This window comes from Thalassophryne amazonica, chromosome 7, assembly GCF_902500255.1.
Source record: "Thalassophryne amazonica chromosome 7, fThaAma1.1, whole genome shotgun sequence".
NCBI lineage: Eukaryota > Metazoa > Chordata > Actinopteri > Batrachoidiformes > Batrachoididae > Thalassophryne > Thalassophryne amazonica.
Genome location: NC_047109.1, coordinates 26,009,475 through 26,026,697, shown reverse-complemented (window position 1 = coordinate 26,026,697; position 17,223 = coordinate 26,009,475). Strand labels below are relative to the sequence as shown.

Here is a 17,223-nt window from a genome sequence, read left to right as displayed (position 1 = left end):
TCTTTCATTAAAAAAATCTCCTTTAACAGTAGAATATCCGGATAAAATGCTGAAACTGACTTCTTCTGAAACTTCTCTGTTCTCTCACGACGTCCTGGATCAATAGAGCCTGAAATGTGGAGGTTTACAGCTTGAAACAGGCTGACAACGGCGCCTGAGAGCGCTGCGCGACGTCTCGCACCGTGGGAAGTCCTTAAAGCGACAGTATCACCTCAAAATCTCTCATCAGTCGTTAAAATTTTCACCGAAAACCAGCTTAATTTTTCGAACCGTGTCCAATTCGATGTGCCTCACAGGTTTAGAAAAAATTTTGATCAAACAAAGCGCCAGTCTCTCAGCAACGTCTCAGTCAAAGGAATTCCGACGAGGGGCTGGACAACTCCTCCCACAAGGAGTGCTCACAGGCGAATGACCTCACCGACAGGCGTGGAAAAACTCACGCATGCGCACGAGGGTTCAAGCATGTCTGTTGTAAAAACATATGAATGAAATCCATATAGTTTTTGAAAAAAAATTAAAAGGACCTATACTTTATTGACAGACCTCGTATATATATATATATATATATATATATATATATATATATATATATATATATACACATATATATATGAGGTCTATTAGAAAAGTATCCGACCTTATTAGTTTTTTCACAAACCATATGGATTTGAATCACGTGTGATTACATCAGACATGCTTGAACCCTCGTGGGCATGTGAGAGTTTTTTCACACCTGTCGGTTATGTCATTCGCCTGTGGGCAGTCTTTGAGTGAGGAGTGGCCCACCCTCTCGTTGATTTTTTCATTGTTTAGGAATGGCTCAGAGACTGCTGCTTTGTTTGATCAAAATTTTTTCAAAACTGTAAGGCACAACTGAGTGGACACCATTCGATAAATTCAGCTGGTTTTCGGTAAAAATTTTAACGGCTGATGAGAGATTTTGGTCTGGTAGTGTCGCCATAAGGACAGCCCACGGTGCCTGATGGCGATCTGCGCTTCGAGGCGGCCGCGTCTCGCTGTTTCAAGTTGAAAACTTCCACATTTCAGGCTCTGATGACCCAGTAAGTCATCAGAGAACAGAGAACTTTCAGAAGAAGTCGGCATGAGGAGTTTATTCGGACATTCCATTGTTAACGGACATTTTGTAATGAAAGAACGTGCGGGCAGAGTCGCATGTCGGGCCGGACCCGACCGCGGGGGGTCGCGACAGGAAAAACACCTCCGTTGGAAACCTTAACGGGCAAGTTGGAACATGCCCAAGCTGTTAAACAATTTCTCAGTTACTCACTTGTTGAAAGCCATCAAAAGCCGCCTGAATTTTACAAATGGTTTTCAACACGGAGGTGTTTTTCCTGTCGAGGCGCACACAGATTTACGTGCACATCTTTCGTTAAAAAATGTCCTTAAACAGTGGAATGTCCACATAAAGTCCTCATGCCGGCCTCTTCTGAATCTTCTCTGTTCTCTCACGACGTCCTGAGTGAATTAAGCCTTAAATTAGGATGTTTTCAGGTCGAAACAGGCCGACGACGGCACCTGGAAGCGCTGCACGACGTCCCGCTCCGTGGGAAGTCCTTACACCGACAGAAACACCCCATAATCTCTCATCAGCCGTTAAACTTTTCAACAAAAGCCAGCTTAATTTCTCGAATAGTGTCCACTCGGATATTCCTCACAGGTCCAGAAAAAATTTTGATAAAGCAACGCGCGCCGTCTCGAGCAGCGTGTGAAACAAAGGAATTCAGCCGAGAGGGCGGGACCACATCTCACTCAACGCCTGCCCACAGGGAAATGACGTTACCGACACACGTGAAAAAACTCACGCATGCGCACGAGGGTTCAAGCATGACTGGTGTAATCGCACGTCATTCAAATCCATATAGTTAAAAAAAAAATAAAAGGGTCGGTTTATTACCTAATAGACCTCGTATATATATATATATATATATATATATATATATATATATATATATATATATATATATATATATATAAATGAAATGAATTTCATTACGTAAAATACCTTTCATTGTTAGCAGCCAATTTATCCAGTTGTGTGCGCCAAAGAATGTCCTCCTCTCGTTGATTGAAAAACAGCAGCTTAATTTTTCTGTTGAAAAACAAACAGGTGAAAGGAAACATAATCAACAATACAAACAGCAAAGCGGAACAAAGCTGCTACCTGAACCTGGACTGTGCCACCAAAAGGGCCACCAACAGGAAAAACCTTGAGTAGTTAATTCATACTAATTACACCATAGACTAACAAAAACCTGAGTTGTTTTTTTTTTTTTTCCTGTTTACAGGGCACAATCTACAGATGAGAAACAAAAATAAACAAAAACAAAATATCATTATTATCACTTAGTGAGGCGTTGGGGGGCTGGTAGCATAGATTTACATTTACGCTACCTGTCCATACCTGCCCGCAGTAACATGCAGGTATCCCAATACCTGCCGCTGTGCATAAAGTGATGACATCATATCATACGCAATCCAAGAGCTGTCCACAGACCATAACATGAAAAGGTGAGAAGTGTGTGTTGGTCCCAATATGGATATTCTGCATGATTTTATCATGACAGTCCGACAATGAACAGCAGCCAAAGCAGCCAGCTTGATGAAGACGCCCTGGCGAATATGGAGAGCAGCGCGGTACCAAGCTAACACGACAAAAGTTAAAGTAAGCCAACTTTTTATGTATTATGTGACATTAAATATTGTTAATATGTTGTGTATCTCAGTTAGTGATAATAATGCAAATAACATGCAGTTGTTGTGTAGTATGCATTTAACGAGGGCGAATATCTGTCATTTTGGGTGACTGGGCATGGACGTTGGGCCTCTGAAAATGCATACCACCCTCCAAAAGCATGTTATTGTATTATTATCACTCAAACTGCAAAAAAACACAACCCAAAAAAAGAATTTGAATGAAAACAAAAATTCTAAATGAAATTAAGGTAAAACCGAATGGAAAGACCAGAGATCTGTGAGAAAGCAACAAAACAAAAAACACCACCAGCTGCCTGCATGTGTTATATTTACAGTATATATCAGTGGTCACAAATGATTTGCGATGAAACACCTGAATTAACAAAGGGCTCATCTCTCAGCATGTATAACTGATAAATAGATGTTGCATTAAAAACAAAAGTCCAATTATCGCCCCTTGAAGATGTCGGGCCAGAATGATTTCCTTTCATGTATACTTTCACATGGAGTGCTACCACTGTGTGAAGTTTCACTGATATCCACCAAATATTTTAGGAGTTATTCAAAGTGATGTCATTTAAGGCAGGGGAGGTGGCTAAGTGGTTAGTGCACTTGCTTTCATTGTGGAAGGTTCCCGGCTCAAATCCCACATCTGCCATATTTCTCCATGAAATGTGGAGTTGCGTCAGCTAAGGGTATCCGGCGTAAAACGTGCACTAATTCAAAATGCAGATCCACCTCTGATTTGCTCTGGTGACCCTGAAAAAAGACAAGGGAGCAGTCGAAGGGACTTACTCAAAGTGAAGTCATTTGGGAAAATTATACACGGATACTCATAATGAGACTAGATATTATTGCGATAACATGATATACTCCACAGTACTACTGTGGGATACTGGTTAAAGCACAGACTTGTCTTTAGATGATTCCCACCTGATGGTGCCAAAGTCCTGTAAGGCCACTTGGATGAGGCGAGCCATTGGCGTGAAGCCTGTTCCTGCTGCTAACAGGTACAGATCTGTGACATCACGAAGAGGGCGGAGACTGAAGGTACCCTCTGGACAGCTAACAGACACATGATCACCTACAGTAATAATAATAAAAAAAAACAACAACAAAAAAAACAAAGAAATAATTAACCTTAAACATTATACCAGGGGTGGCCAAGTTCGGTTCTCGAGAGCCACATTCCTGACACTCTTAGTTGTCTCCCTGCTCCAACACACCTGAATCCAATGAAAGGCTCATTAAAAGTCTACTAACGAGTCACTTAATCATTAGTGATCGATCTCTGCTCCCCTCCACAGCATGTCTTTTTCCTGGTTCTCTCCCTCAGCCCCAACCAGTCCCAGCAGAAGACTGCCCCTCCCTGAGCCTGGTTCTGCTGGAGGTTTCTTCCTGTTAAAAGGGAGTTTTTCCTTCCCACTGTAGCCAAGTGCTTGCTCACAGGGGGTCGTTTTGACCGTTGGGGTTTTACATAATTATTGTATGGCCTTGCCTTACAATATAAAGCGCCTTGGGGCAACTGTTTGTTGTGATTTGGCGCTATATATAAAAAAAAAAATTGAATTGAATTGAATTGAGATAACTAAGAGTGTCAGGAATGTGGCTCTCGAGGACCGAACTTGGCCACCCCTGCATTATACAATTTTCCTGTCAGCCATATTCTAAATTTTAAAAAACCATTCACACCTCAATCTCCATACCATGGGCGTGGCCACACCCCGTTTCCTCTGGAATGCCCTGTAACATCTCACGTTCAACTTTTAACAACATCAGAATTCATTTCACAGTGGATGAATTTAGATAGATAATAACTGGGAAAGATTGGATGTTTTACTAACCCAAAGTGTAAAAGCAATCTGGAATACCAAATACAGCCTGAGCATGTTTGTGCAAACAGTGTTGCCAAGACTGTGGGGTAAAACTATTTGCCTGTGACTTGGGCAGAGCTGTTGTGTTTGTAGTTAAGGCTGTATTCAGTTGCTGGCTATATGTGGCAGACGGAAAACCAGATATTATCAAAGGGGGAGGGGGGGGGGTGGCACTAAAAGAGAATCCTATAGTGCTCTCTGTGAGTGCTTTCATCTTTATTACCTCTGCCAGCAAAGTTGGACAGAGGTTATGTTTTCACCTGTTTGTTTGTCTGTTTGCAAACAGCCTGTAACCCACAATTTTTCATAAATCATTATGAATTTTGTTTTTTTTTTAACAGAGGATTCATATCCTGATAGGCAAGAATGGATTTAAACGTGAATGGAGAGGTACCACATGACTTAGTCCGACTGTACCAGGCTGAAATATCAAACTATATGATGTGGAATATGAACCCACTGTTTCGATTTGAGTGTTTTTTTTAAAGTCTGTCCTACATGATGGTTAAGGTGACTCACCGATGTGGAGGCTGTTGAGATGTGTGGTGAACACTCCATCAGGGTAAACTTTGATCATGAGATAGAGTTCTGATCCCTGTGACGAGTGCTGACAGGCTGCTGTCAGAGTCTGGTCCACTGGTGTGTACGGCCTCACGACCTCAGTGTCTGCACACAGGAAGTAATGTCCTATTATTATTGCAATATTACATACAGTGCATCCAGAAAGTATTCACAGTGCTTCGCTTTTTCCACATTTTTGTTTATGTTACAGTCTTATTCCAAAATGTATGAAATATTTTTTCCCCTCAAAATTCTACACACAATACCCCATAATGACAAGGTGAAAAACAGTTTTTTTGTTTTTAATTTATTTTTTTTTAGATTTTTGCAAATTTGTTAAAAATAAAAAAACTAAGTAATCGCATGTACATAAGTATTCACAGCCTTTCCACAGCCTGAAGCGCAAAATTGAGCTCAGGTGCATCCTGTTTCCACTGATAATCTTTGAGATGTTTCTACAGCTTAACTGAAATACACTTGGGGTAAATTCAGCTGACTGAACATGATTTGGAAAGGTACACAACCGGCTACATACAAGGTCCCATAGTTGACAGTGTATGTCAGAGCACAAACCAGGCATGAAGTCAAAGGAAATGTCTGCAGACTTCTGAGACAGGATTGTCTTGAGGCATAAATCTGGAGAAGGGTACAGAAATATTTCTGCTGCTTTTAAGGTCCAAAAGAGCACATTGACCTCCATCATCCCTAACTGGAACATGTTTGGATCCACCAGGACTCTTCCTAGTGCTGGCCACCCGCCTAAATTGAACAATCTGGGGAGAAGGGTTTTAGTCAGGGAGGTGACCAAGAACCCGATGGTCACTCTGTCAGAGCTCCAGCATTCCTCTGTGGAGAGAGGAGAACCTTCCAGAAGGACAACCACCTCTGCAGCAATACACCAATCAGGCCTGCATGGTAGAGTGGCCAGACGGAAGCTACTCTTTATTAAAAGGCAGCCGACCTGGAGTTTGCCAAAAGGCACCTGAAGGACTCTCAGACCATGAGAAACAAAATTCGCTGGTCTGATGAGACAAAGACTGAACTCTTTGGCGTGAATGCCAGGTGTCATGTTTGGAGGAAAACAGGCACCATCCCTACAGTGAAGCATGGTGGGGGCAGCATCATGCTGTGGGGGTGTTTTTCAGCGGCAGGAACTGGGAGACTAGTCAGGATTGAGGGAAAGATGAACACAGCAATGTACAGAGACATCCTGGATGAAAACCTGCTCCAGAGCGCTTTTGACCTCAGACTGGGCTGAAGGTTCATCTTACAGCAGGACAACGACCCTAAGCACACAGCCAAGATATCAAAGGAGTGGCTTCAGGACAACTCTGTGAATGTCCTTGATTGACCCAGCCAGAGCCCAGACCTGAATCAGACTGAATATCATTTGAGGGAAAAAAAAAATGAATTTACTTAATTCTGGAACAAGGCTGTAACATAAAATGTGGAAAAAGTGTGGTGCTGTAAATACTTTTTTGGATGCACTGTATCCAGTTCTGGAGTTAAAGGTTTCTGTGGCTGTGACTGGAGAAACTTTGCATGATGGAACTTTAGACAGTCACAGCTTTGGTGGAGTGGCATGGAGAAAGATTTTCATGAAAAGATGTGGAAATTGCAGCTACAGTTTGCAAGAAGACACACAGGAGACTTGAGCCTCATTCGGATCCCCTGTTGTGGTTTGTTTTTTTGGATGAAAATTCTCTTCCATTCTGTTTGTTTGCCTCACGGGTGGTGAGGCCAACAAATGTTACACCATGCACATTATCTCCAATCCCAACCACAGAAACCTATAACTCCCTCAGAGTTGTCTGGGCGTCTTGGTGGCTTCCCCCACTAGTCTTTTAATTGCATAACCAATCTTTGAGAACTGCCTTCTCCACGCAGATTTACCACACAGTAACAAACTGTGTATTTCTTAATGATGGATGTAAATGATTGATGTAAAAAAAAAAAGTCCCTGACATAATCTTCATGTATTCATCCCCTGACATGTTGAAAGAAAAGTAACTGTAAAAAAAGACAAATTTAAACATGTTTATATTAACAATAATCCCTATATTTACACTCAACAAAAATATAAATGCAACACTTTTGGTTTTGCTCCCATTTTGTATGAGATGAACTCAAAGATCTAAAACTTTTTCCACATACACAATATCACCATTTCCCTCAAATATTGTTCACAAACCAGTCTAAATCTGTGATAGTGAGCACTTCCCCTTTGCTGAGATAATCCATCCCACCTCACAGGTGTGCCATATCAGGATGCTGATTAGACACCATGATTAGTGCACAGGTGTGCCTTAGACTGTCCACAATAAAAGGCCACTCTGAAAGGTGCAGTTTTGTTTTACTGGGGGGGATACCAGTCAGTATCTGGTGTGACCACCGCCTCATGCAGTGCAACACATCTCCTTTGCATAGAGTTGATCAGGTTGTCAATTGTGGCCTGTGGAATGTTGGTCCACTCCTCTTCAATGGCTGTGCGAAGTTGCTGGATATTGGCAGGAACTGGTACACGCTGTCATATACGCCGGTCCAGAGCATCCCAAACATGCTCAATGGGTGACATGTCCGGTGAGTATGCCGGCCATGCAAGAACTGGGACATTTTCAGCTTCCAAGAATTGTGTACAGGTCCTTGCAACATGGGGCCGTGCATTATCCTGCTGCAACATGAGGTGATGTTCTTGGATGTATGGCACAACAATGGGCCTCAGGATCTCGTCACGGTATCTCTGTGCATTCAAAATGCCATCAATAAAATGCACCTGCGTTCTTCATCCATAACAGACGCCTGCCCATACCATAACCCCACCGCCACCATGGGCCACTCGATCCACAACACTGACATCAGAAAACCGCTCACCCACACAACGCCAGACACGCTGTCTGCCATCTGCCCTGAACAGTGTGAACCGGGATTCATCCGCGAAGAGAACACCTCTCCAACGTGCCAAACGCCAGCGAATGTGAGCATTTGCCCACTCAAGTCGGTTACGACGACAAACTGGAGTCAGGTCGAGACCCCGATGAGGACGACGAGCATGCAGATGAGCTTCCCTGAGACGGTTTCTGACAGTTTGTGCAGAAATTCTTTGGTTATGCAAACCGATTGTTTCAGCAGCTGTCCGAGTGGCTGGTCTCAGACGATCTTGGAGGTGAACATGCTGGATGTGGAGGTCCTGGGCTGGTGTGGTTACACGTGGTCTGCGGTTGTGAGGCTGGTTGGATGTACTGCCAAATTCTCTGAAACGCCTTTGGAGACGGCTTATGGTAGAGAAATGAACATTCAATACATGAGCAACAGCTCTGGTTGACATTCCTGCTGTCAGCATGCCAATTGCACGCTCCCTCACATCTTGCGACATCTGTGGCATTGTGCTGTGTGATAAAACTGCACCTTTCAGAGTGGCCTTTTATTGTGGGCAGTCTAAGGCACACCTGTGCACTAATCATGGTGTCTAATCAGCATCTTGATATGGCACACCTGTGAGGTGGGATGGATTATCTCAGCAAAGGAGAAGTGCTCACTATCACAGATTTAGATTTAGACTGGTTTGTGAACAATATTTGAGGGAAATGGTGATATTGTGTATGTGGAAAAAGTTTTAGATCTTTGAGTTCATCTCATACAAAATGGGAGCAAAACCAAAAGTGTTGTGTTTATATTTTTGTTGAGTGTAGTTTGTCTAGTTTGTCCAGCAGAAACAAACAACCTGCACTGCAGGAACAGATAATCAGCACTGCAACTTGCAGCAATTCCTCAGTATATTTGTTTCAAATAAATTTAGACAGCCACCAAATTCAAATGGCATATTTCCACTTAAAAGAAAATCTAAATATTCGGTCATGACCTCGAAAACTCCTTTTTTAAACTCCTGTTCATTAAAAACAACAGAATGCTCCATTGGTTAACAACAACACGTTCCATCAGTGCTTGACTTTCATGTAGTTACTTTGAGCATTTACTGGACTGCTGTAGATGAATGCTGAGATATGGAGCTGCCTCAGAAATCACTGATTTTAAAACTTTTCTTTACATTTACTGCATTATGCACACTTGTGTGCACACAAGATCCTCCACAGATAAATGCTGCACACTTCCTACATATCGAGTGATAGTTCAGCATACATCAGTAAGTACAGTTGTGCTCAAAAGTTTACATACCCTGACAGAATTTTAGATTTTTTGGGGGGGCCATTTTTCAATATGAATATTAACACAACAACTTTTTTTTCCCACTTATGGTTAGTGGTTGTGTGAAGCTATTCCTTGTCAAACAACTGTGTTTACTCCTTTTAAATCATAATGACAACAGAAACTAAACAAATAAACCTGATTAAAAGCTTACATACCCCAGTTGTTAATACTGTGTATTGCCCCCTTTAACATCAATGACAGCTTGGAGTCTTTTGTGGTAGTTGTGGATGAGGCTCTTTATTTTCTCTGATGGCAAAGCTGCTCATTCCTCCTGGTAAAAAGCCTACAGTTCCTGTAAATTCCTGGGCTGTCTTGCATGAAACTGCATGTTTGATTTGAGATCTCCCCAGAGTGACTCAATGATATTGAGGTCAGGCAACCTGCTATATAAACGTTTGAGTACAACTGCATGTTTCAGGCCTGATGTGTGTAGAGTATTTTTTGTCTCAAAGCAGTCAGCAATAAAACATTGTTTCATTCAAAATCAAACCACTCCTCATCTGTAAAGGCACCACTCCAGTGCAATCTTGTGTTCTTTGCTCTTATTTTTTAGAACTGGATTTGTAAAAAAACATGCATGAAGTCTGGCTGCTTGATTCCTTACCTTGGACGAGGGCTTTGAGGTAGACATGCTGTCCAACAGGCACATGCATGACAGTACTGTGTGGAATTTTCAGTCTGAACACATGTGTGTTATGATTCACCTCCATCTTTGACACCAACACACAGTCCCGATAACACAGAGCTGGAAAAATCAGAGACTTGCTGAGACTTTCTTCTTCTACAACACTGCAGGCACACAAATGTTTAACATTATCAGTGAGAAAAATGTTGTCATGTGGTTGTTGTTTGACTTTTGGCTGCTCCTGTATTTTGTTCAGGGTCACCACAGTGGATCCAGCACAGACCCACATTGGGATTTTTACAAAGAATGCCCTTCCTAAAGCAATTCCAGTTTCACCTGGAGAAACACAGACAGCTTTGGTTTGATGAACTTTGGGTAATGACAGTAAAAATAAGGTCACAAGCAGCGGGGGTAACTGGGCTTACACTCAGGACAGGGTGTAAAGCTCTGGTGATGATGGCCCCTGCTTGTATCTCTAGGGAGGTCTTCCAGGCACGTCCAACTGGGAAGAGGCTCCGGGGAAGACAAAGGACACGTTGGAGGGATTATAGCTCCCAACTGGTTTAGAAATGACCCAGAACGCATCAGAGGACTTGGCTGAGAATAGGGGAGTGAGCTGCTTTGCCTGCTGCCACTGTGACCTGGAGCCGGATAAGCGGCAAAAAATGAATGGCAGTACGCAGTATCAGCTGCTGAAAACAGACTGGGTATTTGCAGTAGTGGGCACAGTTCCACTAATCCGCTAATCGCTAATTATCGAAGCCAATGTTTTTGTTAGCGGATTACCCTTTCAGCTACCTTCAAAAACCATCAGCGGACCAATTAGCCAATAACATTTAGACCGCTAACGTTTATTTACATAGTAACGGTGAAAAACATTGATAAACCCTGTTGGCTCCTGTCTGTTACATATTTTGCGGCAGTGAGGCAACTGAGAGCAGCTGAGCTCAACTCTACCCCAGCAGAAGGGGTCTGGCTGCCAGAAAACAAAAAAAAGTTATTTCCCTTTACAGCATCCAGCTGTGAGGCTGGAGTCCTCAAAAGGAAAGCAGGTTTGACTTATGGTTTTGATTTATAAACCAAATTAATCTGGATAGTTGAACTACATCAACATATCTTTTAATTTTAAAATAATGTACTAATTCTGAACATTAACATGCACGCACACACGCACACACACACACACACTTCAAACTGCATTGCATGGGTAAACTGAACCTGCAATCACTGATTTGTTGATTCATTAAGCTGCTTTTACACATAACGAAGGAATGCCACGAAGTATATATTCTTGGCCAGGTGTCCTCAGGAACTGCTGCAACCTGTTACCACGCGTTACGATTAATGGCACGTGTTACTGGAGAATTATCAGGAACCATTACGCATGGTCAAGAATAATGTTCCGCGTTGTTGCGCGCTATCGTGCGCAACAGCGCATTGTTACATTCTGTCACGTTGTGAATGAGGTGAATTGTTTCCACACACACACCCATATTCGTCCAACGATCAGTTGCTGAACAATTCAGATCGGTCCACTTTGCTCCTCAAAATCTATATTAATCCACAGCAGAAGAACTTTGTGACTGCATGCTTAGTTGGGCTATGTGTCATGGAGTGGGGCAGAAAGCCAGATGTGTGGCTGCACGCGACGGTTGTCTTGCTCATTTTCCCAAACATCAGGCGCATGCAGCAGGTAGAACACCTGCAGGAGCGCGCTGAGGAGCATAAGAACTAAATTTTTAGCCGACTTGGCGTCACTGTCCTCCTTCAGCATACTGCAGCAATGAAACTGAATGCAGTGCAGCAGGGTTTAATTGTGCGCACATCAGAGAAGAACGCTGTCACGGTCTATTAAGGATCACCAATAATCAAGACGGATCAACATGCTCAGTTGTGACCTCCATGACATTAGATGAAATGAGAGTGGTGCGTGACATCCGTGGAAGATTATTTGACAGCCAAAAACATGCTCCACGAAAATCACGAATATCACGCACCAACACACACTATTAACAAACCTATTCAGATGCGTTAAGTCACATTAAGAATGTCAGGAATGTGCCAAGAATGACGTTAATATGACATTCATAATGTGTCTTGCTGATGTGTAAATGTAGCATTATATGTAAAAAAAAAAACACACACACACACACACACACACAACTTAACATGTGTTGGTTTTTCCAAATACATGTGTACTTGTAAAATATGTCATTTTTTTCATTTGTTAAAAAAGGCATTTGCAAAACTGAAAATTGTGTTTGTTAAGTTGTAATTTAGGCAGCAACAACCGTATGAGATAACCGGGCATCATTCACACTGCCATCCAGTAGATGACCCATCTACTGGATGGCATATTACATACTGGCATATTATGTTACCATGTTTTTTAGTCTTTTACTATGATTTTTAATCTCTTAATTCAATTTATTTTGTTTTCTGAATTGTTTTGTGTGAAGCGCCTTGAGGTGACACTGTTGTGATTTGGCGTTATATAAAGTGAATAAACTGAATTGAAATTGAGGTCAGTTTACCTATAATGCAGTTTGGCATCTGTGTGTGTTAATGTTCAAAGTTCATAATTAGTGCATTATTTTAAAATGAAAAGATGTGTGTTATATTTTCACTTTGTACAAATGACTTGACATTAATGTAGTTAAAGTATCCAGATTAATTTGGTTTATAAATCAAAACCATAAGTCAAACCTGCTTTCCTTTTGAGGACTTCGGCCTCACGGCTGGACCACTGTATGCCGAAGGTAAGTGATGCTTCCTTACAGCAGTGGGCAGGGTGCACAAAGACTGAAGAGCTGGCTCCTTGGTTCTGTCGGGTTTGTGATCATCTTTGATTTTGATCAGAAACATTGGCGGTGTTTAAACTCAAAACTGGCCTGTCAGTGGGTAAGTGTACGGGAGACAATACTGAAAGTTATCGGTTATCGCTTAGCTATAGCTTCCACTAAATATTTTAGTGGTTTATCAGTTTAGCATTATAAAAGTTAAGAACAGAACAGAACGATCGCTTCAGTGTTGGAACTCACCTCTGTCTTTTTTGCATAAAAATGTATCGTGGCTTTCGAGTGGATGACCAAGACTCGCCCATGTTCCTTCATTCTGTTTGGGAATGCTGATCTCGATCTTTCCCACAGCGTAAGCAGTTTGAACTGTTGACAAAATGAATTTCAGAATATGTGCAAGACAACCTTCAAAAGACATTTTTCCCCTTTGGAAAAAACTACTACTGGAAGGTTGTCTTACCAGCTACACTTCTCTCTGTGTCTTCAGCCAAACCTGAAAAAGCACAAAAATGACAAATTTTACACAGTAACCAATTAATAAACAGATGAAAACCTGAGGAGGTCCATAAGAAAACACATTTCATGACTGATCCTGTACTCTGTTGCACACTCATTACAATACCTGCACACAGATTTCACCATCACACACACAACAATCCACACGCATGAGCAGGCTGCATCTGTCACACACACACACACACACACACACACACACACACACACACACACACACACACACACACACACACACACACACACACACACACACACACACACACACACACGCATGAGCAGGCCGCATCTGTCACACACACACACACACACACACACACACACACACACACACACACACACACACACACACACACACACACACACACACACACAGATGAGTGTAGAATAATTTATTTATAGCTTATTGCCACTGTGTCAGTATAAAACTATCTACTAACTAAACTATCTACTAAACTAACTAGCACTATAAAACTGCAGTCAATTTACTGTACATACATATATTATATATGATACATAGATTAGATTATATATATTTATAGATTATTATATTTATAGATATATATAGATAGATATATTATATAGATTATATATGATACATATACATACAGTGATATGTAAAAATTTGGGCACCTCTGATGATTTCCATGATTTTCCTTTATAAATCATTGGTTGTTTGAATCAGCAATTTCAGTTAAATATATCATATAGCAGACAAACACAGTGATATTTGAGAAGTTAAATGAAGTTTATAGGATTTACAGAATGTGTGCAATAATTCTTTAAACAAAATTAGGCAGGTGCATAAATTTGGGCACCCCAACAGAAAAAAATACATCAATATTTAGTAGATCCTCATTTTGCAGAAATAACAGCCTCTAAATGCTTCCTATAGCTTCCAATGAGAGTCTGGATTCTGGTTGAAGGTATTTTGGGACATTCTTCTTTACAAAACATCTCAGGTTTGTTGATTTCCGAGCATGGACAGCCCGCTTAAAATCACACCACAGATTTTCAAAAATATTCAGGTCTGGGGACTGAGATGGCCATTCCAGAAATTTGTACTTGTTCCTCTGCATGAATGCCTTAGTAGATTTTGAGCAGTGTTTAGGATTATTGTCTTCTTGAAAGATCCAAAACAATTTTGTGTTTGAATAATTAGTGCTAAATGTATTCAAATCAATAAAATGACAAGGTTACCCAAATTTATGCACCTGCCTGATTTTTAAATAATTATTGCATTATTTGGTTAATTTGTCACATTTCTATATGACGCCCGCCTCACACTCTATGACTGCTGGGATAGGCTCCAGACTCCCGTAACCCTTAATTGGACTAACTGGTTGAAGATGAGTGAGTGAGTGAGTGAGTGAGTGAGTGAGTGAGTGAGTGAGTGAGTGAGTGAGTGAGTGAGTGAGTGAGTGAGTGAGTGAGTGAGTCTCCAATGCCATCACCAACTTCTTAAGTTATGATCCTGTTGTTCTAGTGGGCCTTTTGGAAAAAAAAGTTTGTTAATTTCTTAATTATCGTTTCAAGCTTCTTATATCTTTGTACAATACAGTATGTTGTTAAGTTGCTTGTGGTACCATTACTCTTTCAGAAATTGCTGCTAAGTAGGAACCAAAGTTGTTAGGTCCAAAATTTTGCTCTGGAAGCCTTGGGAAAATTCTTTAGACTTTCGTGTGATGCTCTTGAATCAAAGAAGGCACTGGTTCTACAAGCAGACCCTGAAATACAGTCAAACAGCCCCAAATTACTGCCTAGTTATACCCATTAGTAATCCAGAGGCTTTAAAAATGAATTCCATACATTTCTGGAATTTTCCATTCTGTTTAAAATGGCATTTGTATTTATGTATGAAAGCTGCTGGCCCCTGGTATAAAAACTGAATCGTATTATACTATAGCTATTATTTTTGAATACCTGTACATGGACATCACAACTGACTCATGGGCCTTTCATACTGAATCCGTCAGGCCAATCCGTCAACGCATGGGAATCCGTCGGATCCGTCGGAAAACGCATCCAACGGATCCGACGCATGACGTCAGACACGTCGCTTTGGAAGCGGCACAAAAAAAAAAAAAAAAAAAAGGTGGGGGGCGGAGATTGCCACGTCACACTCTGGCTGTTTCCACAATCCGAAAAAGGTCAGCTATCGCCATCTTGAATTTGGGTCGCATGAACCACAAAAAAAGCTTTAAAAAACAGCAGTAGAACGATTCTCCCATTACCCTGCTGGGAGAAGCTTTTTTTTTCAGCTACTTTTCGGAGTGACGCCGACCGAGGGAGGACCGACGGCTTGGTGGGATATCGATCGAACCGCGACAGCGGGCCGACCCGCACGGAGAAGCCGGCCTTCAGGCATCATCACCGGGCAGAGCGAGGCAGGCAGCCGGGGTGATGGAGCAAACCAACTCAGTCCGAAATCTCCCACTTTTTAGATATATGCGAAGTCCCAGTTTGCCCAACGGAGTTTAGTTCTGCAGCTTTATCGAGGTGAGAATAATGTAAAAAAAAACTTGACGTTTACTGTACTGCTTTGAAGGTTTAATGATCGGCTAACGTTAGCGTAGCCTTTTAGCACAGTTGATCTGAGTGAACACTTACATTTTAATTTCTAAATGCTTCAGTCTTTTTATTTTTTACCAAATAAAGCTACAGCTTTTTTCAGACACCACAAAAGCTCAATTTTAAATAACTTATTTTTTCGGGCATTTTTTTCCATCGTTTTTTTCCCGTTTTTTCCACTTTATATATATATATATATATATATATATGTGTGTGTGTGTGTAAACTGTTTAGTGTTTCTTTATATTTAAAGAAATATTTTTATTTGTCCCAATCAGGAACATTTGCTGTGCAGACAACCAAACTTCTATTGATGAGCTGAACACCACGAAGTCCAGTCGAAAGAAAACATCTCTGCTTTTCAAAAGTGGACAAAAGTGTCTTCAGCAACACCACCAGAGTTCAAAGCTGCAGAAGTGACCTTCATCTGGTCCCAAGAATCCAGCATAACATCACCTGCTTCTACATAAAAGGCTCCTTAAACAGCAACTATTTTATTATTTTTAAAAAACTGTTTTATTTTATATTTTAACAATAAATGAACGGATCATTAAAAATGTCCACGAAATTAAAGTCAAAAGACATTTGCACAGGTAGAAGCTCTCCACTTATTGTGCTCAAATTCATATTTTAGAAATGACTCTGTCCTGATCACAACATTAAAGGCAATTACATATTTTGGCGAAATTACAAGTTGAAATGACCATAAAAAAAAATTCATCAGGAGGTTTATGTCACAGAAATCCTACTTTACAATCACACTGCAGTCATTGTTAAATTATTTCCTGTTGCATTTATAATAAACATTAGTATTTATTTACAGTGTCTGTTTTTCTGGTTAAAATGAGATATAAATAATCTACCAGACTTAAAAAAAAAAGTACAAATTTCCATGTTATTTTGTCTAGTAAAAAGAAAAAAGAAAAAAATCTGCACACTTCAGGTCTGTTCAAATAGCTTTACTGAAGCTGCAAGCTTTCGGTCTGTAAGACCATCAGGCAGAGTGCATGTTACAAACAGGCCTGGAGTTAACAGGAGCAGGCAACAGGATATTTTTCATCTTTTCTCCTAATGGAGCTCTTATGTTCACTAATTCTTTGTTTCAAAGAGCGGGTGGTTTTATCAATGTAAATTTTGATCACATGGACATGTTAACATATAGATAACATTTTTCGTATTGCATGTGATTATTCCCCTGATTCCAAAACTTTACCGGTTCTAGGATGCTTAAAGGTATTTGTTTTCACTGAATTATGACAATGAGTACAATTTCCACAGGGATAATTCCCTTCTTTGATAGGAGTTAACAGTGTTTGTTTTGGAGGGGGTACGATGTTATCTCTAATCAATTTATTACGAA

The 17,223-nt window shown here is 40.9% G+C and overlaps 1 protein-coding gene across 1 annotated transcript in view; it reads right to left on the bottom strand.

The window, feature by feature from the left end:
- LOC117513725 (cytochrome b5 reductase 4) overlaps window positions 1–17,223 on the bottom strand; it is a 49,476-nt gene that overhangs the window by 11,383 nt on the left and 20,870 nt on the right. Inside the window, exons 8-13 of the mRNA XM_034173962.1 lie at window positions 13,240–13,272; window positions 13,023–13,145; window positions 9,961–10,101; window positions 5,109–5,255; window positions 3,649–3,799; window positions 2,024–2,110 (exon numbers count right to left, since the gene is read on the bottom strand). Coding sequence (XP_034029853.1) covers window positions 2,024–2,110; window positions 3,649–3,799; window positions 5,109–5,255; window positions 9,961–10,101; window positions 13,023–13,145; window positions 13,240–13,272 — 682 coding nt within the window. The remainder of the gene's footprint in view (window positions 1–2,023; window positions 2,111–3,648; window positions 3,800–5,108; window positions 5,256–9,960; window positions 10,102–13,022; window positions 13,146–13,239; window positions 13,273–17,223) is intronic.